General features: G+C 43.6%; 1 protein-coding gene across 4 annotated transcripts in view; it reads left to right on the top strand.

Moving 5' to 3' along the window:
- SHC3 (SHC adaptor protein 3) overlaps positions 1 to 27,533 on the top strand; it is a 151,119-nt gene that overhangs the window by 48,951 nt on the left and 74,635 nt on the right. For all 4 annotated transcript variants that reach the window (XM_033429607.2, XM_049711509.1, XM_049711508.1 and 1 more), the window contains one exon: positions 328 to 398. In XM_033429607.2, the coding sequence (XP_033285498.1) occupies positions 328 to 398 (71 nt within the window). The remainder of the gene's footprint in view (positions 1 to 327; positions 399 to 27,533) is intronic.

A 27,533-nucleotide genomic window follows, 5' to 3' on the forward strand; every position in this document is an offset into this window, starting at 1 on the left:
AAAAAAACAAATTTCTGCATTTTACAGCATGCTAGTTATACCTTGACAAAAGTTTTTGCAAATGTATTTCTAAAGAAAGCGAAAATACTAATGGATTTCAGAAAAGTTAAGCATAGTGTCAAATGTCAGCACTCAGGGTATTTGCTGATGGGTGTGAGTTATTACTTTTATTACTTTTATAGAAACGGAACAAAGTGTCACCATGAATAAAAAGTTAAAATGTGGCTAAGAAATGTGTATGCCTCCCAAAATGGCCTTGTTGTAGTTAGGAATTGTCTCTTCATGTCAGTTCTCAGTGTTCATGATTTACATTTTCTCGCCTTGCAGTACTTGGGGTGCATTGAAGTTCTTCGCTCAATGAGGTCACTTGACTTCAGTACAAGGACACAAATTACCAGGTAAGCCCTCTTGAAAATGGACTCCTGTGATTTTACTTTGGAAAGGAATGCTTTCTGAGGTTAACAACTAGAAATTTCCAGAGGGGAAGTCTGCCCCTTGAGTGCTGGTGACTGGCGACAGGGAGTCAGCACCCACTGTTTCAAGTCTCTTTAGTGTTCATCCATGTTTGTGACATGTGTGTCTTAATACAAGCCCCCTGAAGCACACTCTCCACTTCTAAGCTCTTTTTATAATTAAGCTGGAGCGTTTATGTTTTTTTCTTTAATAAATGAAACTCTAAGACCAGATTGATATTTTAAAATCTACTGAACTGTGTTATTTCTTTTTAAAAAGAAAATCAAGATGTCAGAGAGAATTTCCAACAGTATACATAGGGAATAAAATGCATAGAATTGGAAGTAGAAATCTTAATGGGAGTAGTAATTTAGAAAGCTGACCAATTATTTTAAGGTGTCAGTGGTTTTGAACAGGTTTATATATTCTCCAACATCAACTAGATTTTAAACTTCTTGAGGGTCAGTTCTGTTTTTGACCATTGTTTTTAAAAAATTCATAGTCTAGTAGAACGTGTACCTTTAGAAAAATGCCAATTTCAAGTCATCTTGAAGAAGAGAACCGGAAAGCTAGGACTGAGTCTGTGAAATAGCTACATTTCTGAGGGCAATGAGCTTATATTGCTTTGGCAGTCGTGGAATTGTTTAATCTAAATAGTGATATCAGAAAATGCCTCATTTTTATTTCATTCAAATCTCTCTATTGGATACCTTTGGATTAGCAAGCCAAAAAGTAAAGATTTAGCTTTAGAAAGCAATTATTGGTAGTAATTAGCTACTCAGTAGTGTACATTGCCTCAATTCTATGCTTTAAGCACAACAATGAAACCTCTTCTTGCTCATTGAAGAAATTCGTGTTCAAAGGGTTGAAGTTCCCCTTCTCTCTAAAGCAACTCAAGACACACGTATTGGGAGCACACCGACAGTAGTAATCTATACCAAGGGAATAATCCATCTCTACATATTTGTACAAAATGGTTTATGGAAATTGCCAAGGCAAAGAATGGTATTTTGAAGTGAGAGCATTTAAAAGAAAAGTTTGAATGTTTAATCAATCATTCATTCATCCCAGCCATGAAAAATGCACGTGCCGTGCGGGGTGGGCAGAGTGCTTGCCCGTGGGCCTGGGGATACTGGAACCTGTGACACTGGTCACCTTCTCGTGGGTGGTGGCAGTGTTTTTTTTTTAAACTTACAAAAAATTGAAGTATATTTGATTTACAGTGTTGTGTATGGTGCATTTTTTTTAAAAGACAATTGTCGACCATTTCTACTGAATTCACTTTATAGATATTAGAACTTCTGAGATGATTTTATGTCATTTTAATTCTTCTGATGTATTTATCAAGTGTTTACTGTGGCTGTCCACATGCAGCATATGCTGGCCAACTTGGGCTGTCCTGCTTTGCAAGACCTCCTGGTTTGGGGGCAGAAAGATGCACATGCAAATGACTGAGGGGCCTGCGAGGGGCGCAGAGCAAGTCGGGCTCCTCAGGAGTGGAGGTGGGTGAGGACCAGTGAGCATGCCCAGTGTGCCCTTGGATGAAGGTCTCAGCACTATTTGAGACCACCTATAGTAGTGGTAGAAGAAAGCCGTGGAACAGATATCCAATCCCATTCCATTTAGATTTCAGCAAAGGTACAGCAATGTAATGGGCCAAGTGGAGTGCCATTCTTTGACTCAGAAAACTTGGTGCTGCATTCTGGTTATACCATAATTGCTTTGGGTTTATTAGACTTTTAAGAAAAAATCAATTTATTTATCTTAATTGAAGTATAGTTGATTTACAATGTTGTGTTAATTTCTGCTGTACAGCAAAGTGAATCAGTTATACATATATATATATACATTCTTTTGGGTTTATTAGATTTTTGAAAACTATGTTTGCTTTTCTTTATGATGCTTTCTGTTGTTTGCCTCATTTTTATCGTGTGACATGTTTCTTATTTTAGTAATAGCCAGAGACCACTTGTAGGAAACAATTTGACAAGTCAGCATCAGAAAGAAGCCTTTGCACCCAGGACAGGAACGCCCAATGACGTCCTGTAGACGTGGCATATTTTAAAGCCTACGTGGTAGCTGAGTGTTAAACACCCTATGATTAAACTCTACCACCGAGGTTTACTTTATATACTAAAGTCATTCTTGAAAGGTTTTAGGGAAATCTAATGTAATTGTTATATTAGGCCTTAGTAAAACCTGTTTCCAAAGCTTCTTAGCCATGCCTTTCATAAAAATACATATATATATATATATATATAGCTTTTATAAGGAAACAACCAATCCCTACTCATCTGTTCCGCTATTTCAAGGTTTGGGTGTGTCTTTTAGAGGCTCTGACAGCCAAACCAGATGTCCTTTTGTTGGGGTCAGTTTAGTTTTATGCTGTTCCTGAGTCGGGGTTCAGATTGATTGTGGTGCTTGCAATCACATCAGCATTGGATTACTGATCTCTTACTAATAGGTCACTTTAAAAACTACCCGGGGGCTTCCCTGGTGGCGCAGTGGTTGAGAGTCCGCCTGCCGATGCAGGGGACGCAGGTTTGTGCCCCAGTCCGGGAAGATCCCACGTGCTGCGGAGCAGCTGGGCCCGTGAGCCGTGGCCGCTGAGCCTGCGCGTCCGGAGCCTGTGCTCTGCAACGGGAGAGGCCACAACAGTGAGAGGGCTGCGTACCGCAAAAAAAAAAAAAAAAAAAAAAAAAAAACAAAAAAACTACCCGGGAGCTGCCATTGTTGGTGACTGTTAATGGCCTTGCCCTCCTAGCGCTCTGGGCAGAGGCTCTTGGTGACTCGTTCACAGTAATCAGTGCCCGCCGTGTGGAGGCGATGGCCTGTATGTGGAGCCCAGCTCTGCTAATTTCTACCCCAATGGTTGTTGTGGGAAATAGAACAATTTCTATATCTCATGCCCACAGGACAGGCCCTGGCAAAAGGGCAGCCTTGTTTAAGTGTTTGCTCCGTCCTGTTGCCTGAGCTTGTATTCAACACGTACTGGGACACAAGACCCCAGTGTCCAAAGAAGTGAGTGTTGGCAAGCATGGGGGCATTTGAGGGCATATAGATCGTGGCCTCGACAGCCACTGCTTCCCCGGGTCAGCCTGCTGGTGGGGTACATGGAGGAGTTGAGAGATTCAGTATTTGTGAAAGTCTGCCCAGGGGACAGATGCACACCAGAAGAAGAAATATCTCCTGTAGAACAACTAGCTTCCCAATGTGCCCCTGGTCACACACCCGGCATGGCCTCACAGAGGGCGAATCTCTTGAGCTCCTTCCCCTCAATGTGTCCTCTGTCCGGGAAGACTCCCTACTCCCTTATGACAAGGCACTGTTAAGGCCATACAGGAATCCCGCTGCTGAAGGTGGGCCACTCTAGAGCTTGTGGCAACTGCCCTGTGCTCCCTGCCCCCACACCAGGAGCACATCACAGTCCTTGAAACCCACAAGGGACTGTTCTTCCCGCGTAGATTTCACACCGTGCTGTGCAGCCCCTGAGGGCCTTGGGGGAGGTTCTTAGCTTGGTGTCACCCTGGGGTAGGTGGGGGTCCTAAGCAGGGAGGACCCAGGTCCCCAGTCAGAGGTCAGTCAGAGACCTCGGCTTTCATCTGAGTTAAGCCACTGGGTCTCCACACGAGGTGACTGTGGTACAATGCTGACAGCCACTGCTCCGGCGACTGGCCACTCTGCCCATGGGAACCACAACCTGCGTCTCCCTGAGACGTCCTCTCCTGCGACATCCTCTCCTGTGACTTCTCTCACCTTGCCTTGGGGGAGGGGTTGAACTGAGTTATTGTACTTCCCATCAGAGCGTGATGTGCCTCATCAGATGGGGCCCACTCCGGGGAGATCGAGCTCTCGGTCTGACACTTGGAGAGCAGCCTGTTGGGCCGCCCTGCAGGGCGACAGGAAGCTCCCATGTGCTGTGGTCATGGGAATAACACGGCCTTACTTTCTTTCCCCCATCCCATCTGCTAATCTTTATTTGATTTATCGTGTTAAATTTTATCTATTATGGGAAATCACCTTAAGCCGTTTTTAGGGCATGGAAGGCTATAAATAGATACGCAGTTAAACCCAGAGCACTCAGCAAGGTGGTCCTTCTCCAACAGTAAGTGTGAACATCTGATGTGTATTTTTGGTTCTAAATGACCCCAGTTGTTCTCCTGCACTGCTTGGACTCATCCGATAACTGCTGAGTTTGCTTTCCACTCAGGCCCACGTAGACATGTGGGCTCAGTGTGCGTGGTTTTGCTATACTTCCTGGGTGAGCTTCTATTAATAAAATGTTGTCCAGGGCCCATGACAAACCTGCTTTTCCAAATTGTAGAGAGTAAACAGTTGGATCTAGTTAACGGTTTTTGTTTCTCTCATTTTAAAGTTGTCATATTTTCAGTGGGCCCTGAAGATACTGGTTTGGCCCAGACCTTGGCCAGCACTGCCCGTGGATGTGACCACTCCCTAGCATTCCGCTTTGCATCCACACACTGGGGGGTTCTACTTTGGAATTGGGGCTTTTCAAAAATCCCCCAGGAGCATGCATAAACTCCTTTTGGTTTGAAACCAAACTCAAAATTTGTAAAAGGAGAACATTCTTCTTTGGGGAAAGTATTTCCTTCTGTTCTTATTCAACCTATTGATGGGGTCTCCGGAGACTTTTATCGTGGATGCTAGCACATGTATTGAAGTTCAGAGTCACCTGGCCACGACCTTCTCATGTTACCACAGCCGGAGGAGGCAGAGTGTAATGGACACAGAATCAGCCGTGAGCTGGTGAGTGGGACTGAACTCTGTGACACTGGATCTTCTCTGTCTGATGTTTCATGAGGGGACTTTGGTTAGAAGGTAGATGTGTGACCACGTGGAATTGGTCTGACAGTGCTGGGCACTGTGATAGCTGCAGGGGCGTGAGTTTGAACAAAATAGCCGGCACTGTCTGGAGGCGGAGGGGAGAAGGGAGCCCAGAGACGAGGTGTTCAGAATCACGGATGCTCCTGCTACAGTGAGAATGGCGGCCTGGCTTGCAGGGGCATTTCTTGCCAGTCGGGTGCATGGAGGGGTCCATCCTCAGCCTGAAGGAAGGCAAGTCAGATGGCCTCGGTGCAGCGTCTCCACTCTGTCCACCCTCCCTTCCCCGAGTCGACCTGGCAGGCTTGGTAACACTCACTCCTCCAGTCACTTCTGGCTCAGTGCTCTCAAAAAGAAGAGAAAAAGGCCAAGGTAAAACCTTTCACCATGCAGTCCTTCAGCTCCATCCAGTCCCCGCACATCCTCATCCGTGTGCATCCATCCCAGCTGCAGTGCATTTCCCCTCGTGTACTTGAAGGCCCCCCGGCACCGTGCGCCCTCGTTGGACTTCCTGCAAGAGAGGGGCCAACCAGGCTGCGGGCCAGGTGCCCTGGCCCCCTCCCCCCACACCGTATCCACTGCAGCCCTTCACCATCTCGCTTCAAACATTTGTGTCGTGTGGCCATTTCATCACCAGTTCATGGGGATCAGAGCAGTGCACAGGGTGTGGTTTGGGAAAAGGCCATATTTACTAACAAGATATTTGTGTTGTTTGTGGAGGCTTTCCCATCCTCAGGGCAGCATTCACCTGTGAGGAGCTGTGGGGGCAGAAGATGGATGCAGAGGACGAAGGGCAGGTAAGGCGTTGGACACCTCTGCCTCTGGGAGAACTGCACACAGTCCAGGGAATGACACGGGGTCTGGTTGCACTACCCTGAACAGTAGAAAGGTGGAAACACCCAGGAAGGGTGGGGGTGGGGGCTCTGAACATCTTCTTTTCAGGTTTGGGGTGATCGTTCCCTCTTGGACTGTGACACGGACTCCACATGCTGCACCAAACCAGCAGGACTTTGGCTCTGTAGCTTTCTCACTTTGCAGGCTGACAGGAAGAATTTGGAAGTCCCTTTTTTGTAAACCCATCGTATCAGTGATGTTAAGATGTGTGCTTGACACCTGGCAGGTGACATGGAAAACAAGGCTGACTTTTGCTTAGGTGCCTTGGTGCTCCACGGATCTGATCTCTCCAATTAGACTCCTCGGTCATAATATTGGAGAATTCCTTTTTCACTACAAAATAAACACCTGTAATGTTGATTTAAGTTCAACATGCCAGGAAAAGGAGCAACTCTGTAAAAGTCTTCCCTGAGGCTGGTTGACTCTCAGGATTAGAAAGGAGAGCGGCAGGTGTGAACAGCCTGCACACCCGTCCCTCTGTACTCGACTAGTGCAGGTTGGTTAACTTGTGATTTTAGCCTTACTGGCTCGTTCTAAATTTACTTTTTCGGAACACGTTTTTCAGACTGAGTCTCTCGAAGCCTTCCACCCCCAGGGGGACGAGGCCTGGCAAGGGGGGGAGTTAGTGTTTTCTCAGTTTAGAATTCTTTTTGAAAACACCAGCTTGCCTGCATGCAAACGCATCCGGGCTTTGGATGAAGCAGGCTGAGTCCTTCCGCTTTACTTCTACATCGTTACTCAGGGCTTAACACCAGCCAGAATAATTGTGTGCCCCTGTGCCTCCTTCGTCATCATTTGCGTGCGAGAATGTGCTAGACAGGGGTGCATGGATCACAGGTGCCCAAGAAACCACGACCGGGGAAAGAGGTCCAGAGTCACAAGGCAGTGGGACAGGCAGCAGGAAGCATGGGAAAAGTACCTCAGAAACATGGAAGAAGGTCCCTGGGGCCTGGACAAGTCTGGAAGGACTTCCTGGGGAAGGGAGCATTTAACCCCTGGTGAATTTCTCCCCCGACCACATGGCAGACCAGAAGGAAGCATAAAACTGAGGCAGTTGCTTCCACTTGGGCCCCACAAGGGGTTCTGCCTGTCTGCCTCTGTGCAGTAATTCTAATGCCTGACAAAGGGTGGGGCCTGAGTCGGATGCCATGAAGGAACACAGGGAACCGTCTGCACCCATCTGAGGTCCTGCCCCGAGCCCGGCTGCCTTAGGACATCTGGGCCCTGGGGCAAAGGGACACTGGTGTCTGCTTTCCGATAGGCCTCAATTTCATGTTCTGTCTCTTCATGCTAATACATGTTGAGGCATTCACACGCTTTGTGAGGATTAAATGAGACATTACTTCTGGAAACACCTGGCACAGGCTATGTACAGGAAAGGTCTCAAGGCCATTCCCTTGACCAGACCCACACGTACATGTATGTGCCTTAATCTGTCCTCTGAGCAGACCCTGAGACTTGGTGTGGGGAGCGTACTAGGGAGGGTGTGGTAGGGAGCAGAGGGTGGGAGTGGGCTGAGGGTGCTTGCAAAGCCTCTATCAGAGCAGCAGAGGCCAGACCCTGGCCCTGGAGGCAGCGTGGCCATGCTTATGCAGACATCCCTGGAACCTAGAGTAGGCTGGGGGCTGTGAGATGACAGCTCTGGCTGAAGGCTTGAGGCTCCAATCACTCAGCTCCTGGGCCTGTCTCTCTGAATTGGAGTTTTCTCTTGGGACCTCCTCTCTGAGCAACTGTCCCAGCCTGATCTTTGGACAGCAGTCTGCTGACCCACATAGCAGAGCTGTATTTACATGGTTGGGGTTCCTCACCTAGCAGGTGAGTAAAAGGATCCTTGCATACTGGACCAGAATTACCTCTCACCAGAGAGGTGCATTCCAGCTTCTCATTACCTCTCAGCATTGGTTTCTTGCTCATGGAACAGGGATGGAACCCACATAAGCAGGCTTGTTGAGAGTCTTAGAAATGAGACCTACATGGGGCTGCACCTGGCACACAGTAGGTATTCAGCAAATCTGGATACGGTTTTTACCATGGATTTAATTTTGCTGTTCACTCTTTCCAAATTTCTGTATATGATAATATCAACTGCAGATTGATATTACTCTAATTATCAATATCAATCAATTCAATTCAGGGTAGCTTTTCTAGCTGAAAAGAAACTTTGGTTTGATGCAACAAACTGAAGTTACTGAAAAGGATAAAATATTTGGTAATGTGGCATTAATTTTCACTTGAGCCAATATTATCTAGTATTTCATTCTATTTTCCTGCTTTGCCAATTGCTGCTGCTGCTAATAATAATAGCACTAGTATTGAATACTTACTGTATTGCTCTAAGCATGTTATTCATTCATTCAACAAATTTTTATTGATCACGTACCATGTCTAGTCACTGTTTAGATATTAGGAACAGAGCACTACATAAGAGCAAACCTTCTACAGCAGAGAGAGAAAATAAGCACACAGACATATACAAAAGAAGGGTGTTAAGGTGAACCACATGAACTTATCGCTTTTGTAGTTGAAAGTCATCAAATGTCAGCCATTTCATGTCGTTTGGCGTAATAATTTCAGATAGTGGTGAGAGCGTGTGGGGTCTTCTCTCAGGATCCCTGGGAGGCAGGTTGTGTGCATTTTGGAGATGAGGAAGCTGAGGATCAGAAAGTTTAGAAAAACTGTCTAAGATCACAGAGCCAGGAAGTGGCAAACTCGAGATTGGAACCAGAGCAAGTCGGAATCTAGAATCAAGAGTCTCCTGTTGCTGCTTGATCAAGAGGGTTGCATCCTTCAGGAAGCCACAAGTGCTGGCAAACACCAGACACACTGGGCCGGGGGGCACACTTGGAAGAAGGAAATTCGATGTTAATTATAAAACTCCTTTCCTGACCACAGTGACATGATGGTCTTGAGCAGGGCACAAAGAAAATGAGGCACTTGCAGTCCAGTTGGGATGAATGGGGCAAATATACATAAGGAAAATGGTCAGTTGGGGGGCAGAGTGGGCTCTGCAAAGACTGTGCTACTCCTATTCTACTTGCTTTATTCATCCTGGGAATGTTTGTCCTGTGCTTCAGCAGCACTTCATTGAATTTCACTAAATAACGGAAAGAAATATAATAAATGTGTCCTTAAAAACTTTTCATATGAAAAGTTTGTAGAAAGGATGAGGCCCTTGCCACCTTAACTAGCTCAAAGTGAGTAGGGTGGGTTAGAACGGGGAGAGGGGAAGTGGGAAGCGGGTGACTGGAGGGTGAGAGGATAGATGAGATGAGGAAGGGTGGGCTGGGTGAGGGGCTGTGAAATGGGAAAGGCTGCGTAGGAGTGGGGTGAAACGGGGTGGGCTGGGTAAGGTGGAGGGGGCTGGGTGGAAAGGACAAGGTGCCATCTTTCTCTCCCAGAGGTTCTGGGCGAGTCGTATTCCTTTTCTCGCCTTGACCATTGGAATAAACCGATTCTTATCTTTTTCCCAAACTAGAAAATACAGACATTATTCTACTTCCTTGTTTCTCCTTTCATTTCAAACACTGGTTAACACTTTGTCAGGATGACCCCATCGTCATAATTTTCTGGCAAGCTGGTTATGGAGATCAGGGGCAAGTTATGTAGCTGTCTCTCCCAGTGAGGGCATAGTGCCCAAGGGCATGAAAACTTCCAACCATGGGACCTGTTCCTATGAACCTGGGTGGAGATATCTTTCTACTGACAGTCTGCTGGCTGGGTGTGTCAAGGTCAACTGGGCATGCATGGACCGGCAGCTCAGGGCTTGGCATGGGCTTGGATCTCCAGTTGACTGTACAGATGAGCCAGGATCTCATAGGATGTGTGGCTAGGAAGGGCAAGTGGCTAGGATAAGTTCATTGAAATGTTGTCATTGAAATACAGAGAAAGGGGTTAGATACAGTGTCTAAGAGTTTAAGCTGAGCAAGTTGAGGACTTTGCAGAGCCTCATGTGCAAAGCCTCAAGATTTATTTGTTTGTTTGGTTATTTTTTTACTTCTTTAGCAGCTGGCTGTGTCTCCTGGTGAACCCTTTGGTTGGTAAAGACATGTCGCTCTTTATGTGAAGGTAGAGGAAACAGGAAACTTGTCAATTACCATGATGCCCTGCCGTGGAGATTCTGTTGCACTGGGTTGGGGAGAGGCCTTGGGTGATCCCCAAGGTGGCCTGCTAATATCTCTGGATGATGGCAATAAGAACAGAAAATCTTTGTCTCTTCTCTACCATATTACACCACATGAAAAGGAATTCTCACCTAACCTGGGCTCCACTGTACTATGGATTTCTTGAAGAATCCAGCAGGCTGGACATAGAGGGGCCACACAGATATGTCTGACCTGGGACAGGGTCCCCAAAGATTTAACACACATACACATATCATCTCATTTTCTAGAGCAGTGGTTCTCAAACTTGGACATAAATCAAAATCACCTGGAGACCTTGTTACACCAGATGGCTGGGCCCCACCCCCAGAGTTTTTCATCAGTAGGACTAGGGTGGGAGCTGAGAATTTCCATTTCTGTCGAGTTTTCAGGGGGTGCTTGATGCTGCCAGATCAGGTACCACACTTTGAGAAGCAACGTTCCAGAGTTCTATTTTTAACTTCTGAACCATTTGCAACTACCATCTATGAAGCCACAGTTTGAAAATAGGTCCATTTATTATTTTTCCAAGTGATCCCACTCATCCAAAAATTTTAAAAATGGAGAGCATACATAGCTTGGTGGCTTAGAATGGTTTAAATAGAATCCATAAGATGAATATGTGGCGTTCATTCCATACTCTCCTTGAGGACCATCTGGTATGGTGTATATTTATAATCCTCATGCCAGAAGCACATTTGTGTCAGAATGTACCCCTCTGATTGCTCCTTTTCTGACTCCTTCTCTGAGTTCACTTACCCCAAATATATCATTCCATAAGGAACCCTTTGCCCTTGCCGAGGGCAGCTAGTGTTGCAGGTTTTGGAGTCAGATTATCCGGGCTTCTACTAGGCTGAACAACATTTCAGCTGTGTGATCTTGTGCAAATAACTTAAGTTCTCTGTGTCTCACTTTCCCCATCTTTAAAATGGGAATCATAATGGTACATTCTTCATTGGGTTGAGAAGAAATTGTGTTAATATCTGAAAAGCACTTAACATGCTGTCTAGTACCCGGAAGGGCTCAAGGCATGTTAACTAATACTGATATTTTCATTTTTATTATATCCTCTCGTTGTTGGTAATCTCATTGCTTTAAATACCACTTCTAGGTATATAAGCCACAAATCTGTATCTGTACCTCTGGATTTTCTCTTAAGTCCATCCCTGTATTTTTAGCAGCTGACTGGACCTGTGTCTTCTTGGAGATGCTCGGTCAGTCGCCAAGTCCTAAGCAACCTATCTCTGCCTCTCTGTTCTGTTTACATCCGTCCATTCTCACCTCTATTACCATAGTTAGGCCCAGCTCACGTCTCCTTGAATGCTTGTCATAACTACAACCCACGCATTCTCCCGAAGTAGAAACCAGGGAGTCAGTCTTATATCATCTCTCCTCCCTGTTCAATTACCAATGCTGTTGATTCTCCCGTGGAAGCCTCCTGAATAATTTCTCTCCTTTCTTCTAGTCTCTCTCTCTCCTTCAATTCTCTTTCTACTTGCTAATCCTGAATGTGCCTGAAACATATTACTTCCTGTTAAGTTTCATTGTTTTATCCACTACCTGCAGAATACAATGAAAAATATTTTAATGTTATTCAATGTTCTATTTGACCTGCCCCAGCATAACTTTCCAAATATATTTCTTATAACTCCCCATTATGCCTCCTTTGCACAACCACACTGACCTACACACTGCCCCATTCTCCTGGTCCACTGTCACACCTCAAGGGCAAAGATTCAGCCACAAGAAGTATTTGCTTTTGCCTTGAGCTATAAGACCACTTTGTCTGAATTGCTCTACAGGCTTTTTACGTTCTTGCACATTGTATTAGACTTTTAAAGACACAGGCTATATTTCATCTACTCTAAAATACCATCTCCTATACAAAACACTTCATTTTTTATAACCACTAAAAAATAAAAAAGAAAGCACTGCCTATTAAAATATGACACAATGCTTTCACGTCACTTAGATTCAATTTACATAAATTGAAAAAGCTATTTTGGAATTTTGCAGACACAGATTTATATCATTATAATACTTCTACGTTTGTTAGAAGGAAAATATAAGTAAATGAAAAAGGTATTCCTAAAAATTTCTTCTATTTCAGAGTCTGAATATAGTGAATCTTCTTTTTTTTTGACTTAGAATCTTGCTATGTTTTTTTTCTAGGCTTTATTGTCCTTTAGGCTATTTCAAGAGCATTAGAAATCAATAAAATTGGAATCAGAAAAAGAATAGAAAAGATATTTGAACCTGAAAAGTGTTTTTTAAAAAGCACTAAAATTGATAAACTACTACTTAGACTGGTCAAGGAAAGAGAGAGAAAATTCAGATTACAGGTAACAGCAAGGACACATTATTACAGATACTACAGACACTGCTAGAATAAGAAGGGAATATTATCAACAATTTTATATCAACAAATTGAATAACTTAGATAAAATGGACAAATTCCCTTAAAGTTACAACTACCAAAGTGGCTTAAAGAAAAAATAGGTAAATATAATAGGTCTGTATCTATTAAAGAAATTAAATTCATGGTAAAAACAACAAACAGGGAACTTCCCTGGTAGGCCAGTGGTTAAGACTCTGCACTTCCAGTGCAAGTGGCATGGGTTTGATCCCTGGTTGAGGAACTAAAATCCCACATGCCATGTGACGTGGCCAAAAAATAAAAATAAATTAATTAATTAAAAAGCAAAACCAAACAATAAAAAAACCTTCCCACAGTTTGCTAAACTCACTTATTAGTTCTAGTAGCTTTTATGTAGAGTCTTCAGGAGTTTCTATATAGATGATTATGTCATCTACAAATAAAGGCAGTTTTATTTTTTCCTATCTAATTTGTATGGCTTTTACTTTTCTTTTTTTCTTGTCTTACTGCACAGACTAAGATCTCTAGTACAATGTTAAATGAGTTGTGAAAGTAGACATTCCTGCCTTGTTCCTGATATTAGAGGGAAAGTATTTAGTTTTCCACCATTAACTGTAATATAGGCTATAGGGTTCTTGTGGATGTCTTGTTACCAGATTAAGGAAGTTTCCTTCTATTGGTAGTGTGCTGAGAGTTTTTATCATGAATGTGTGTTGAATTTTATCAAAGGCTTTTCTGCATCTATTGAGATTTTCATATAGTTTTTCTTTCTTAGTCTGCTGATATGAGTAATTGCATCGATTGATTTTTTTAATGTTGAACCAACCTCTCAAGCCATGGATAACCCCTCAAGTTTACGATGTATTATTATCTTTTTGATATATTGCTAGACTCAATTTGCTACTATGTTGTCAGGGGTTTGTATGTAAGTTCACAAGTTATTTTGTTTTTGTTTTTGTTTTATAATGCCTTTGTCTGATTTTGGTATCAGGGCAATCTTGGCCTCAAAAAATGAACTGGGAATTGTTCCCTCTTATTTTCTGGAAGAGACTGTGAAAAATTGGTGTTATTTCTTCTTTAAATGTTTGGTAGAATTCACCAATGGAACCATGTGCCCCTAGAGTTTTCTCTGTGAAAGGTTTGTTTTGTTTTTTAAAAAAAATTATTTATTTATTTTTATTTTTTGGCTGTGTCATGCCCATTTCTGTGAGAAATGCTATTGGAATTTTGATAGGGAGTGCACTGAATCTGTATATTGCTGTATATGGTATGGATATTTTAACCGTATTAATTCTGTCAATCCATGAGCATGGAATATCTTTCCATTTATTTGTACCCTCTTCAATTTCTTTCATCAGTGTCTTACAGTTTTCAGTGTACAGATCTTTCACCTTCTTGGTTAAATTTATTCATAAGTGTTTTATTCTTTTTGATGCAATTTTAAATGGGATTGTTTTCTTAATTTCTTTCTGATAGTTCATTGTTAGTGTGTAGAAACACAAATGATTTTTGTGTATTGATTTTGTTTCCTACAACTTTACTGAATTTGTTTACTAGTTCTAACAGTTTTTTTTGGTGGAGTCTTTAGGGTTTTCTATACATAATATGTCATTTGCAAATAGAGACGGTTTTACTTCTTTCTTTCCAGTTTGGATGCCTTTCATATATTTTTCTTGCCTAATTGCTCCGGTTAGAACTTCCAGTACTATGTGGTATACAAGTGGTAAGAATGAGCATCCTTGTCTTTTTCCTGATCTTGGAGCAGCTTTCAGGCTTTCACCATTGAGTATGATGTTGGCTGTGGGTTTGTTACATATGTCCTTTATTATGTTGAGGTATGTTCCCTCTATACACAGTTTGTTGAGAGTTTTTATCATGATTGGATATTGAATTTTGTCAAATGCTTTTTCTGCATATACTGATATGATCATTATAATTTTTACCATTCCTTTTGTTAATGTGGTGTATCACATTTATTGATTTGCAGATGTTGAACCATCCTTACATCTCTGGAATAAATCCCACTGGATCATGGGGTATGCTTTAATGGTTGTTGAATTTAGTTTGCTAATATTTTATTGAGGATTTTTGCATCTATGTTCATCAGGGATATTGGCCTATACTTTTGTAGAATTCACCAGTGAAGCCATCTGGTCCTGGGGTTTTCTGTGTTGGGAAGTTTTTTTTGTTTTGTTTTGTTTTTTTGTTTTTGTTTTTTTTTTTTGCGGTACATGGGCCTCTCACCATTGTGGCCTCTCCTGTTGCGGAGCACAGGCTCCGGACGAGCAGGCTCAGCGGCCATGGCTCACGGGCCCAGCCACTCAGCGGCATGTGGGATCTTCCCGGACCGGGGCGCGAACCCGTGTCCCCTGCATCGGCAGGCGGACTCTCAACCACTGCGCCACCAGGGAAGCCCGGGAAGTTTTTGATTAGTGATTCTATCTTACTAATGGTCTGTTCAACAAAATCTTTATACATGCAAGAATATAGATAAATCTCAAAAGCACTGTGCTGAGTGAAAGAAGCCAGACACAAAAGGCTGCATGCTATATGATTCCATTTATATGACATTCTGGAAAAGGTAAAGCTAGAGGTGGAGATCAGATCACCAGTGGCCAAGGTCTGGAGTTCGGGGGGAGAGGATTGACCACAGAAACGGCACGGGGAAACCTTTCAGGGATAATGGAAATATTCTATCTTTTGATTTTGTGGTGGTTACATGACGGTACATACCTTTCAAAACTCATAGAACTGAATCTAAAAGAGTGAATTTCACCTTATATAAAATATCTCAAGAAACCTGTCTTTCCACTATTGTCTCTGAAATTGTTTTTCAAACTAATGATACTCATTCTGCAAATTGTGATGTGTATATGCAGGAAATGGTAACTACATAATGACTGCTGCCTGGCCCACAGAGGTTTCAGAAATGTTAAGATATGAAAAAAATGTGCCTCTTAGAATCAATTCATTGTGCTTCCTTCTATTCCCTAGGGAAAAGAACCCTCTAAACTTTTAAGACCTTTGATAGCATCATCAGAGACGGAATTTTCCTTACACTTCACAGACTTTGATTAATAATTATTGGGTCAGTTAATGCATTTTACATCAGAGAAGCTTCTTAGACCTGAACTGGAAGGTGGAGAATTTTGTGCCTTGGGAAACATAGGGAGTGCACAGACAACAATCAGGCATAAAATTTTCATGAAATAACTCTATTCTGTGGATCAAGATGTATTCTTTTTTTTTCTGGGTATAAAAATGACACCAAGAAATTAATGTGTGCATATTGGTACAAAATTGGACTGTATAGAAGGAGTGTAACCTCCTACCCACAAACCCAGCACCACATTCCAACTTTCAGATGCACTCTTTTCACATTTTAACATCTCTGAAATCTGGATGCAACTATATTCAGTTGTATCTTAACCTATTCCTGCCCAGTGGACTACAGTTGTATGTTTGCTGTTATTTCTGAGCACCTGACAATCTGATTGCTGTTCATGTCAGCTCAGGTAGACAACTTTGACCCTCAATGGTCAGTCCACCAACCATTTAAGGGAACATGAGTCTTCAGAGTTGGTCAAAATCCTTCCCCCAAGCCCTTTTGGAAAGTCCAAGGGTTAACTCTTGCATAATAGGCTTCAGTGGCTTCTAAGAAAATACCGAAATAGTCATGGAGTGTTCTTTTAAAAACTGCTGTCTCACCTACATTCTTGATGGCTCAGAGGATGATTTTACATAGAAATGCATAGATACCAACAACTGAATCAGAATGTGATTCAGAAGTGTTGAAACCACAATGCAAAGAGATTGGAGGAATATTTTAGTCTATTTATTTCACTTACCTATTTCTTTTTACATATACAGAAGAGTGATAGATAGATAGATAGATAGATAGATAGATAGATAGATAAATATAAATCTATGCATTAACAAGTCTAAAAAAGTTCTCTCAAAGTATAAAAGAAAAGTTTTAAGTGATGAAGTATTGTGTCATAGTTTTTTCTTTAGTTGTGGGACATACAATATGCATTTTTTCTTTATTTCTGGGACATAAAATATGATCTATATTGTAGTCAGTTGCATCTTCAGTTTGGCTAAATGTAGCATTTCCTTCATGTTTTCTATGCATTTTAAAACATTTTATGTGATTTTAAACTAACAGAAAAGGTGTAAGAATAGGACAAAGGATTCCTGCAAATCTCTATTTTTTTTTCTGAACCATTTCAGAATAAGTTGGAGATATTGTGCTTCTTAGACCTTAACTACGTAAGAGTGTCTTTCCTAAGGACAATGGCATTTTCTTACGTATCCAGAGCACAGTGATCAAATCTGGAACTATAACACTGATAGAACACTATTATCGAATCTACAGCCCATCTCCTCATTTCATCAGTTCTCCTGGTAATGTCCTCCATAGCTGTTTTTGTCCAGTCTAGGATTCCATCCAGGCTCGCACATGGCATTTGGTTGCTGTGTCTCTTTGGAGTCTTTTAATCTGGAACAGTTCCCCAGCCTTTCTTTGTCTTTCTTGACATTGACATTTATTAAGAGTACATGTCAGTTATTTTGTAGAATTTCCGTCACTTTTAATTTTCCTGTTGCTTTCCCATGATTCATTTCAAGTTATGTATTTCTGGCAGTAAACAATAGAAATTGTGTCCTTCTCAGTTCATGACATTAGAAGGTACATGGTGTCACTTTGTCTCCATATTGATGATGTCAACTTTGATGAGTTAAGATGGGGTATTTTTCATATACATTGTTCATATAATAGTGTTCAGACTGTATATAAAAGTTTATGTTCATCTTTCCTCCTTTAGAATCATAAACATTTCTCATCATTAAAAGCTTTCAGTATTTATTGTTTATTATTTAAAAAGAATAAAGTCTAAAATGTCTGAATGCAGTGGGGGCTGAGCCAAGTTATCTTGAAATTTGGGTTTGAATTTCCTTGATGAGCTCTCAGGGAGGTATTCTTATGGCCCACAAAGGCAACAGGCTATCCCTAGAAGAGACCTAGGCCCTGGGCCAGCACATAGTAGGTGCTCAATCAAAGTTTTTTGAAATCTTAAAGTTTCATGAATCTAGGGAAATGACTAAAAATGAAGCATCAGAAAAAGCAAATTGCTAATAGTGGCAGCTCAGAAGATGTGATTAATATGACAAACTCTGAGTGGAAAAAATGATATTAAATTTCTCCTTCCTTTTGGCCCCCTGGGCCTTTTCTATGAAAATTAGTGCAGCTACATCTGCTGAGCAAAATGGAAGGCACTTGTTTTAGAAGACCTGGCTTCCTTTGTTGGAATATAATATTGTGGGATAGTGTCCTTTCTCTTCATATTTTAATTTTCTACTTATAACCTGGAAAAATGAAGACTTGTTGGATAATTTCCAGATTAGCAACTTGTAACTCCTTTTGAAGTAAAGCCTTTAAGCACTGGAAAGTAAATTCAATTAGCTAATCTGTAATTTAGTTTAATGTACTTTAATACCTAAAATATCAGAGAGAGAGACATATTGTTGAATGGTGAGTCTCATTCTGTCTCCTCTGGGGGACATGGCTTGTGGCTGGTGTTCTTTTAAAAGAATGAACTCCTTCTCTTCCTCCTGCCTGCTGGTACCTGGCCTGGCTGGTATCCTTGCTGTGCGGCATCCGCCTCAGGACCCAGGGTCTCTGCAGCGCCCCCTTTGGTGGAACTTGTAACTCTGCTTGTCACCTGGGATGGGAGCACCTGTGTCAGAAGTCTCCCCTTGCAGGGCTGGGGCGACTGGCTCCCAGCTGCATCATGCAGTTTCTTCCACACTCTTGTGAGGCCCTGGTCACTCCTTGTTATTCTCTCTTCTATTTTAACAAAACAATCCTCACTTTCTCAGGCACTGAGTTTAGCAGGACCAGCTGGACCCCTTGTCCACCTCCACTCTGTCCAGAACCCAGGACCTCTCTTCCTGGGGAGGGCAGCTGGCGGCAGATCCTGGGGTTCTGGTTTTCAGACCCTTCGAGGATTATCTGAAGTACCAGCAAATGCTCCCTGCTGCCTGTGACCATCAGAGGCCCAGCCTGTCCTCACCCCTATTCCCCCTTGACCTGTTGAGACCTGCAGGACAGGCAGGTGACGGTGAAGGTGGGGTCAGGCCATCCCTGCAGCCTGCACACCGGGTGCTCCCTGAATGTGCACTGGGAGAGTGGGGGCAGCCACTTCAGCGATTTTCACACCAAGCCTACCTTCCTTGGACATCTTTCTCTCGTGTAAAGAGCACACCCATGGGATCCTCCTGGGAAAACACACACACACACACACACACACACACACACACACACACACACACACACACACACACACACACACACACACACACACACCCCTGCACTGATGGTGGCCTGGGAAGTGGGAGTCCCGGCACTGCGGTCCCATATGGGAAACAAAAAATAGGCTCTACGCCAGGGTTTCTCGGCCTCGACATCATTGACATTTGGGGCCAGATCATGCTTTGCTGTGGGGACTGTTCTGTGCATTTCAGGATGTTTAGAAGCCCCTCTGAGCTCTACCTACTAGATACCCTCTTCCCCAACGTTGCAATGGCTCAAACCATCTTCTGAATTTGCCCAGTGTCCCCTGGATTAAAACTGCTGCTTTACACTAACCTCCACACCTTAAAACTAAATTTGAGTTCATCATAAAAGTCATACGTACATGCCCACCAGAGAAATTTTAGAAAATAAAGAAAAGTACACAAAAAAGGAAGGGAAAGTTTTCCCTTAATCTTTCACAATTTTGCAATCACACTTTATGCAATGTTTTGTGCCTTCATTTTTTTCTTAAATGTAATATTAAGTAATCAGGTTCATATTATTACTTTAATTTTATGTTATGTGTATATATTATCTCCAGGTCACTCCCTCCAGTCTATTCACTGGGTCTTAATGGAAATTAACTCAGCCCTTCACATTTGATGGGAGCCAAGTCTGAGCACAGACCTCACTTGGGGGTGGATGGGGTCTGCCTTGCAGTCTCCACCCAACTCCTTGAATCCAGGACACAAGCAAGTAACGATGTCTTGGGGAATTGAGAATCATCTCATGCCCAGTTATTAGCTGTTAACATTTTGTATGTTTGACAAAATTCTTGTTTTCATCTGAATACAACTTTCTCATCCATCCGTATTCAACATTAGTGCGTGTAGTAGAGTAGACCCTGATCCTCTGAAATGTATGTGCCTAAGTATATGTTATTCATTATTTCTTATCTGTGGTTTGTTTACATCTGAGGCAGCACTTTCTGACATGTGGCCAGACGCCCACAAAGCCTTTTAATAGCTGCAGAGCACAGGATGTGCTGAAGGATGTCCCACGAGAAGCATGTTATCATTTAGGTTTGAAAGGGCCTTAGCTCAATTATTTATAGACTCAGGCAGGAATTCTGTCATTCTGGGCATAAAAATGTATTAAAAAATGATGATGCACTTGACAGGAAATACTGAAGGTTTAATTATACCCAGAATGAAGGACAAGATTAAAATCCATGAATCTCAGTCAGTCACCTATGACCCAGTGGGTCAGCCTGTAGGTGGGAGACACACTACACTTTTATGCCCAGCTGCTGCCAGGGTGCTTGTGGTTGTACACACGGCCCTTGGTGTCTGGCTCTGACAGCAATGACTGTTGTTGTTGTTGTTGTTTTTATTTTGGCTAAACATAAAATTTACCATTTTAACCATTTAACCATTTTTAACTGTACAGCTTAGTGGCGTTAAGTACATTCCATTGTTGTGCAGCCATCACCATCAACCATCTCTAGGACATTTTCATCTTCCCAAACTAGAATTCTGTCCCCATTAGATAATCACTTCCCATTCTTTGCTCCCCTCAGCCCCTGGCAACCTCCATTCTACTTTATGTCTCTGTGAATTTGACTCCTCTAGGGACCTCATACAGGAGGAATCATACAGTATTTATCTTTCTATAACTGGCTGATTTCACTTAGCAGAATGTCCTCAAAGTTCATCCATGTGGCATGTGTCAATTTCCTCCTTTTTTAAGGCCAAATAATATTCCACTGTATGTATATTCCACATTTGGTTTATCCATTCAACTGGTCAATGGACACGGGTTGCTACCACCTTTTGGCTATTGTGAATAGTGCTGCTATGAACATGGGTGTACAAATACCCAAGTCCCTGCTTTTTTGGAGATATATATTATATATATATATATATATATATATATATATATATGTATATAATTTTTTTGATATATACCCAGAAGTGGAATTGCTGGATCATATGTTTAATTTTTTGAGTGACCTTCATACCAGTTCCCACAGCAGCAGCATCATTTTATGTTCCTGCCAGCAATGCACAAGTATTCCAGTTTCTCCATGTCCTTGCCAACACTTACTATTTTAGGCTTAGTTTAAAATTTTATTTTAACAATAGTCATCCTGATAGGTATGACATGGCATCTCATTGTGGCTTCAACAGGAATGATCATTTATACTTGTAGAGTGTTTTGCTTTTTTATTTCAAATTCCTTTCGCATATGAGTTTACATTTGATCCCCTCGTAGGTGATAGGTGTTTGTTGTGACTCTAATGCCAGGTGCCCCAGTCTGGATTCGTCCAATTTCTTCCAGCATCCAGGGCTTATGCTACAAACTAGATCCACTGCCCACAGCCACCTCCCAGCTGTGTGACCTCAGACAGGCCACTTAACCTCTCTGGTCTTAGGTTCTTCACCTGTAAAATGGGAATCATAATGATCCTACCATATTAAAATATTAATATGCTCAAAATCATAGAACAGGGCCAGACGCTTAGCAAACACTCCAAAAGTGTTAGTTGGGGCTATTATTATTACTTTTACAATCTTCCTACCTTGGCAATAACATCACCCCGTCACCAGCCTCAGAGTCAGTGTCTTCAAATTGTGTGTGCTCTTCTTGAAAATGCTTCTCGGGTTCCTACCTTCCTTCCATCCCACCTCAGCTCTTCCCAGGATTCTTTACCACAGAGACTCACTTTCACATTAGACCCCTAAGTATTTGCCCAGCATCACTTCTTCCTCCAGTTTCTCCTTAAATAAGATCATATTACTGTTCCAAAACTATTTTCATCCCCTTTTTCTCTAGCTTCAAAAGCTACATTGGGTCCTAATGACAGAGCAGAATACATTCCAGTCATGCTGGCTGGTTTTCCTCTGTGACTTTTCATTCTTGTTTTGTATTTAACAATGAATTTGTTGAGGTATAACATACCTCCAGTAGAGTGCACAAATATTCAGTGTAAAACTCACTGGAATTTTACACGTGCACACGCTGAATAGCTGACACCCAGATCAAGACTTAGAACATTACCAGACCCCAGAATGCCCTCTGTGCCTTCCCAAGCTGGTAAAACCCCACCCTGTTCTTGAACTTCTCATAGATGGGAGGATACAGGCTGTACTTGTGCCTGCCTTTTTCCTTTCCCTCATCATATTCTCTTTGACCTTAATTCCTGCTGTTGTCTGTTCTTTTTTACTGATGAGTGGTACCCAGGGAGTGTGATACCACACAGCTGCTATGCATATTCTTGTGCGTGTCTTCCAGGGAACGTGTGCATCATTCCTCTGGGATATGTACCTTAGTGTGCAGTGGTGGTCAAAGTGTAGGCTATGTTTCTTATTTTATTAAAAGTTTTTTCTGTGACTATAAATGTTTCATTGATTCATTGAGGTCTGACTTACATCAATAAAATCCATCCATTTTAAGTGTACAGTTTGATTAATGTCGGCAATTGTATAGTCATTTAATTACCACCACAAAGAAGACACAGAACATTTTTATCTCCCCTTCCAAATTCCCTTAGGCTTTTTGTAGTCAATAGCCATCCCCAAGTCTGCCCCAGGCAACCATAGCACTTTCTGGTCCTATAATTTTGCCTTTTCTATAATTTCACATAAATAGATTCATACCAAATGAGGTCTTCTGCGTCTGCCTTCTTTCATTCAGCACAATGCTCTGAGGGCCCCCATGTTGTTGTGTGTCATTGCTGGTAGGGATGCACTTTGGAAAACAGTTGGGCAGTTTTTTTTAATAAGTTAATATAAATTTACCATACAACCCAGCAAAACATATGTCCATAGTAGGTCAGTGTTCATAGCATTATAATTCATGATAGACCCAAGCTAGAAACAACTCAACCATCAATCAACCAATGAATAAATAAACAAATTCTGGTATGTACCTGCTATAAATACCACTCAGTGATAAAAAAGAATGAATTACTGATGCATGTGACCACATGGACTAATTTCTTGTTCTATTAAACTTTTTTTCTTTTAAAAATTTGATTAAAACATAGATGCTTATTGTAACATGTCAAATAGTATAGAAGTACAGAAAGAAAAGATAAAGTTTCTCTCTGTTCCAATCACACCTACTTGAGGTAAGGTAACAGGTAACCACATTTTTTTGCATTCACACACTACACACACACAGATGCACCACATATCACACACCACACACATATAGCACACACATACACACAAACACACACACAGGAACTCCCCATCTGTTTGTAAAAACGGATTGGTACTACACTCATTTCTCCACAATTTGCCTTCCTTAGGAACAGATCAGTAGCTTTGGGTCTAACTCATTTTTTTATAGTTGCAAGTCATTATGGCTACATGACAATTTAGTCAACTCCTCCCATTTTTGTTGTTTTGCTGGACAAAGCCACGCTGCAAGGTCACACGGGTCTCTATCCTTTGCACTGGAGATCTGATTTCCATAGGATTCTTCGATGTGGGGCTGCTACAGGGTCGCTTCTCAAGTTCACACCATCTCGAGCAATTTTTGAACGCAGTCCTTTCTTCACAAATTTGTAGCACGGGGTCTTAATGTTGTTAATTTACCAGTTTTATGGTCAAAACAATGTTGCTGTTGTTTTCCTTTGAGGTTTTTGTGTTCCAGAAAGGTGGCATCTTCTCACACATATTTGTTGGCCGGTTTCATTTCCTTTTTAATGAATCACTTTTACATCACTTGCCTGTTTTTCTATTGGGTACTTTTTCATTTTCTTATCAATTTTGGGGCACTTTTTGCACATTTTATATGTGCTGGAAATATTTTGTAACACAATATCTCCCTCACTGTGAGATTATACTAATGAGTTTTTAATATTTCACTTTACTTTTTATATTTGGGTCTTTTTTTCACCTGTAATAAGATACAGGTGCCCAAACTGGAATGTCCCACTGAGTTGAAATTCCACCTTATCATCTACTAAATTCCCTTATCTCTTTGGCTCTGTTTCTGGGCCCTATTTAAGTCCGCTGATGGATTTTTCTTTGGTGTACCAATAACCTACGGTTCTGATCTTTGTGGTGATGGTATCATATTTCTGATCTCATAGGAGGTGTTGCCCCTTGCTAGACTTTCTTTCTGTTTAAAAACATTTCTTCACAATTTTTGAACTTTCTTATGCAGTCTAACATCATACTGCTCAGTGCAAAAAGATCTCATTAGGATTACAATTATAATCAAATTAATTTATTGCTTTGGAGAGAATTTACATTTAATATTAGTATGTCTTTATATCTGGGGACGTTTATTCAGACCTTGTTATGTCCTGTGGTAACATTTTAGCTTGTCTTCATGCAGGCCGTGCCCCACGTGTTACACTCCATCCTGTGTCTTGCACAGTTTTGGCCTCGATGTGCATGGGGTTCCCCACCCTTCACCCCACTATTCCCCTTTCTATGTGCTCACTGCTGTTGGAAGGAAAAGAGTCTTTCTTATTTGTTTCTACATTACCAGACCTTCATATTACTTCCCAGTAGTTTTTTTCCTTATGTCTCTTCAACAACACAATTTCCCCCAGCGTTCATGACACCACCCTTGTGGCTTACTTGCCTGCATCCTTGGTTTCCGTTCAAGGTCTTGCTTCTGGGCATCCTCTGTGCTCTGTAGCTGCCTTCCAGGCCCAACCTCCCTTCTCTTCATTTCTGTGTCTTTGCTTGCCCTCCCCTTTCCTGCACTGGGCTTGGCACTCTTCTCAACAGAGAGCCTGCCAAAACCCCCGGGGCGGGGAGCCAGCCTGTGCCCAGAGGGCCAAGGATTTCCCTGCTCTGACCCTGCACTTGGAGACCCGTGGTCTTTCCTTTCTCTGAGACCATGTCACATAGTGTGGGGCTGGATGTGGTCCTTCCTTCTCCTCACTTCGTGCATTTGGTTTCCCTTCTCATGTCAGTTCTGAGCCCACCCTGTGCGGACGGCTCTTCTTGTCTGTCCCTGCTGCCCACAGGGTCTGGCTGCTCTGCACACGCTCGAGCCCCATGAGGGAAGGGCTGGCCGAGGCCCACCCCAGTGCCAGTGCTGGCCTCGTGGTCTCGGCTGACCTGCCGGCCTCCCCAGCAGAGGGAAATGGACAGGGGTTTGATGTCTGCCCCCCGTGTCTGGTCGTCTTAGTGAGATGCTGCATCTGAAGGCCCTCTCCTGACCTGGCTCATCAATGCTGTGCGCCCATCCATCGTGTGTGTTCATGGGATTCTGTGTGGACCCGATGATGTGCTTGGGTAGCTTTGGAAGGCAGCTCGGGAGTGTTGAGCATCCTCCCGAGAGACGAAGTCTCAGGGTTCTGGAGCCGTGCCCAGTGTCACCGAGCAGTGCTGCACACCCAGCGGTGCTGCCCCTGGTGGTTGTGCACTGTGACAACGGGGCAAGATCACAACCCACACCCGGATGTCCCGGCCTGACAGGGCTCGTCCCTTCTTCCTGTGTGACCGTGGGGTGCCCGCTTCTTTGCTCATGGAGGCTGATGGCAGGATGGCCCCTGGGTCACTGGGTGCATCTGATGAGTTAAGGTGGCCAGGGCCTCCCCACCACAGCCTCTAAGGAGACTCAGGGCTGGGAAAGGCCTGGCTGTGGAGGCTTGAGGATCTAATTCAGATTTTGACTCTTCTAATACGATGTGATTCTGGGAAGAATTAAGTACCTTCTCTGAGCTTAATTCCTTTTATCTTAGTTTATTTTTCCCCAAGGGGAAGGATGGTGCCTACATCTCAGGGGTGGCAGCTCAGGGAGATGAGGGGCGTGGAGGCACACAGCAGAGGCTAGCTCCCTCACTCTTGGGGTGCTGACTTAGCACGGTGTGTGTGTGTGTGTGTGTGTGTGCGTGCGAGCCCCCTTCTTACAGCTTAAATTCCTCATTTGCAGGGAGCCTGAACACCCACCCTCCAGGTCCCAGATCCCCAGTCCCCTCTCGCTCTGCCTCTTAAATTGAGAATTACCTCCACACAGCAACTGCCCAAGTATATTTCTTTGAAAGTTTATCTCTGTTTCCCTCACGGCCCTGTCTTGTGCCCTCTTGTCCTTTCTCCTCCACAAGTTCAACCAGAGGGACTTCGTTTTCACACCTACATAGAAACAGCCAAATACAGACAGAAAGCCAGACAAGAGGACTAAGAAGGGAACTCTCTCCAAATAGAGGAGCCTATGATGAATGGAGCTCGTTGAATGATCAGAGAAAGGAAACAGAGCTTGTCTAGATAAAAACCACCATGAGGCTGTGCCTCCCCCAGGAAGGGGTGGGATTAACACCATTTATACCTGAGGACGAATAAAACCAGCATGTGCTCTCTTGCCTTGCAGATGTGCTCTCACTGAAAGGCACTTTCTGAGGATCCGCGGAGGGGGGGCCCCATGCCCCAGGAGCACTCCTCGCCACCTCTGAGGCCCACGGCAGCGGGGGGTGCTGACTCCCGTGCTCCGAACTCTCCAACCCTCCGCCAGCCAGCCGGCCTGCTCATGTCCCTCCTGCGGCTCCTCCCCTGGCCCCTGTCCTGCACTTCCGCACCGCTTTGGGGGCCTCCCTGTCCTTTCCCACGGGGCCCGGCAATCATCCTTTTGACTGATTGCCTTGTAGCTCTTTCCTGATATTAAACATATTTCTGAGAAAAGCAACCCATTGTGTCTATGGAGCATTTATTTCTAGGAATTTGTACTTTGGCTTCCTGAATTCCATGCTGCTTGTCTTCTAGAGTTATATAATAATCTGTCGTTGTCTTATTAATAAAATGGTGACAAGGGAGGACGTTTTGGGACCAGCGAAGTAGACCGCCGAAAGAGGTGGGCGTGGGTGTGTGGGTGGGCGGAGTCACCTGGCTCTCCCTCCCCTCCCCTCCCCTCCTCTGACTCCCCAGGACTCCTCAACCGCCTGTGACCCTCAGCAGCTGCCCCGAAAGGGAGAGCTCACTAAGAAGGCCACCCCCCCCCCCCCCCCGCCACCGGGCTTCCCTGGTGGCGCAGTGGTTGAGAGTCTGCCTGCCGATGCAGGGGACACGGGTTCGTGCCCCGGTCCGGGAAGATCCCACGTGCCACGGAGCGGCTGGGCCCGTGAGCCATGGCCGCTGAGCCTACGCGTCCGGAGCCTGTGCTCCGCAACGGGAGAGGCCACAGCAGTGAGAGGCCCGCGTACCGCAAAAAAAAAAAAAAAAAAAAAAGAGGGCCCGCCCCCACCAAGAGTAGAGAGGAGGAGCTGTCTGACTGAGACGGCCTCCGGAGTTGCTGTGAGGCTGGCGTGAGCTCCCCGCTTCCCAGTGCACCTTGATATCGGGGGCCACAGGGGGAAACACCAGGGTGGGCAGGAGGCAGAGGACAGGAGAGAGGTTTAGGCCAGAGCCTTTACTGGGGTCTCCATGGGAAAGGCAAGGCAGGGCAGGGTGGACAGCTCAGGATGGCTAGTTTGGGCACCTCCTGCGGGCTCTGAGCTATAGGGCTGGTCGCAGTTGCCTGGCATCTGGTCCTGAGATGAGTAAGGCAGAGGAATATTGCCTCTGGGGGT

The sequence above is a fragment of the Orcinus orca genome, chromosome 6 (genome assembly GCF_937001465.1).
Source record: "Orcinus orca chromosome 6, mOrcOrc1.1, whole genome shotgun sequence".
NCBI classification, from domain to species: Eukaryota; Metazoa; Chordata; class Mammalia; order Artiodactyla; family Delphinidae; genus Orcinus; species Orcinus orca.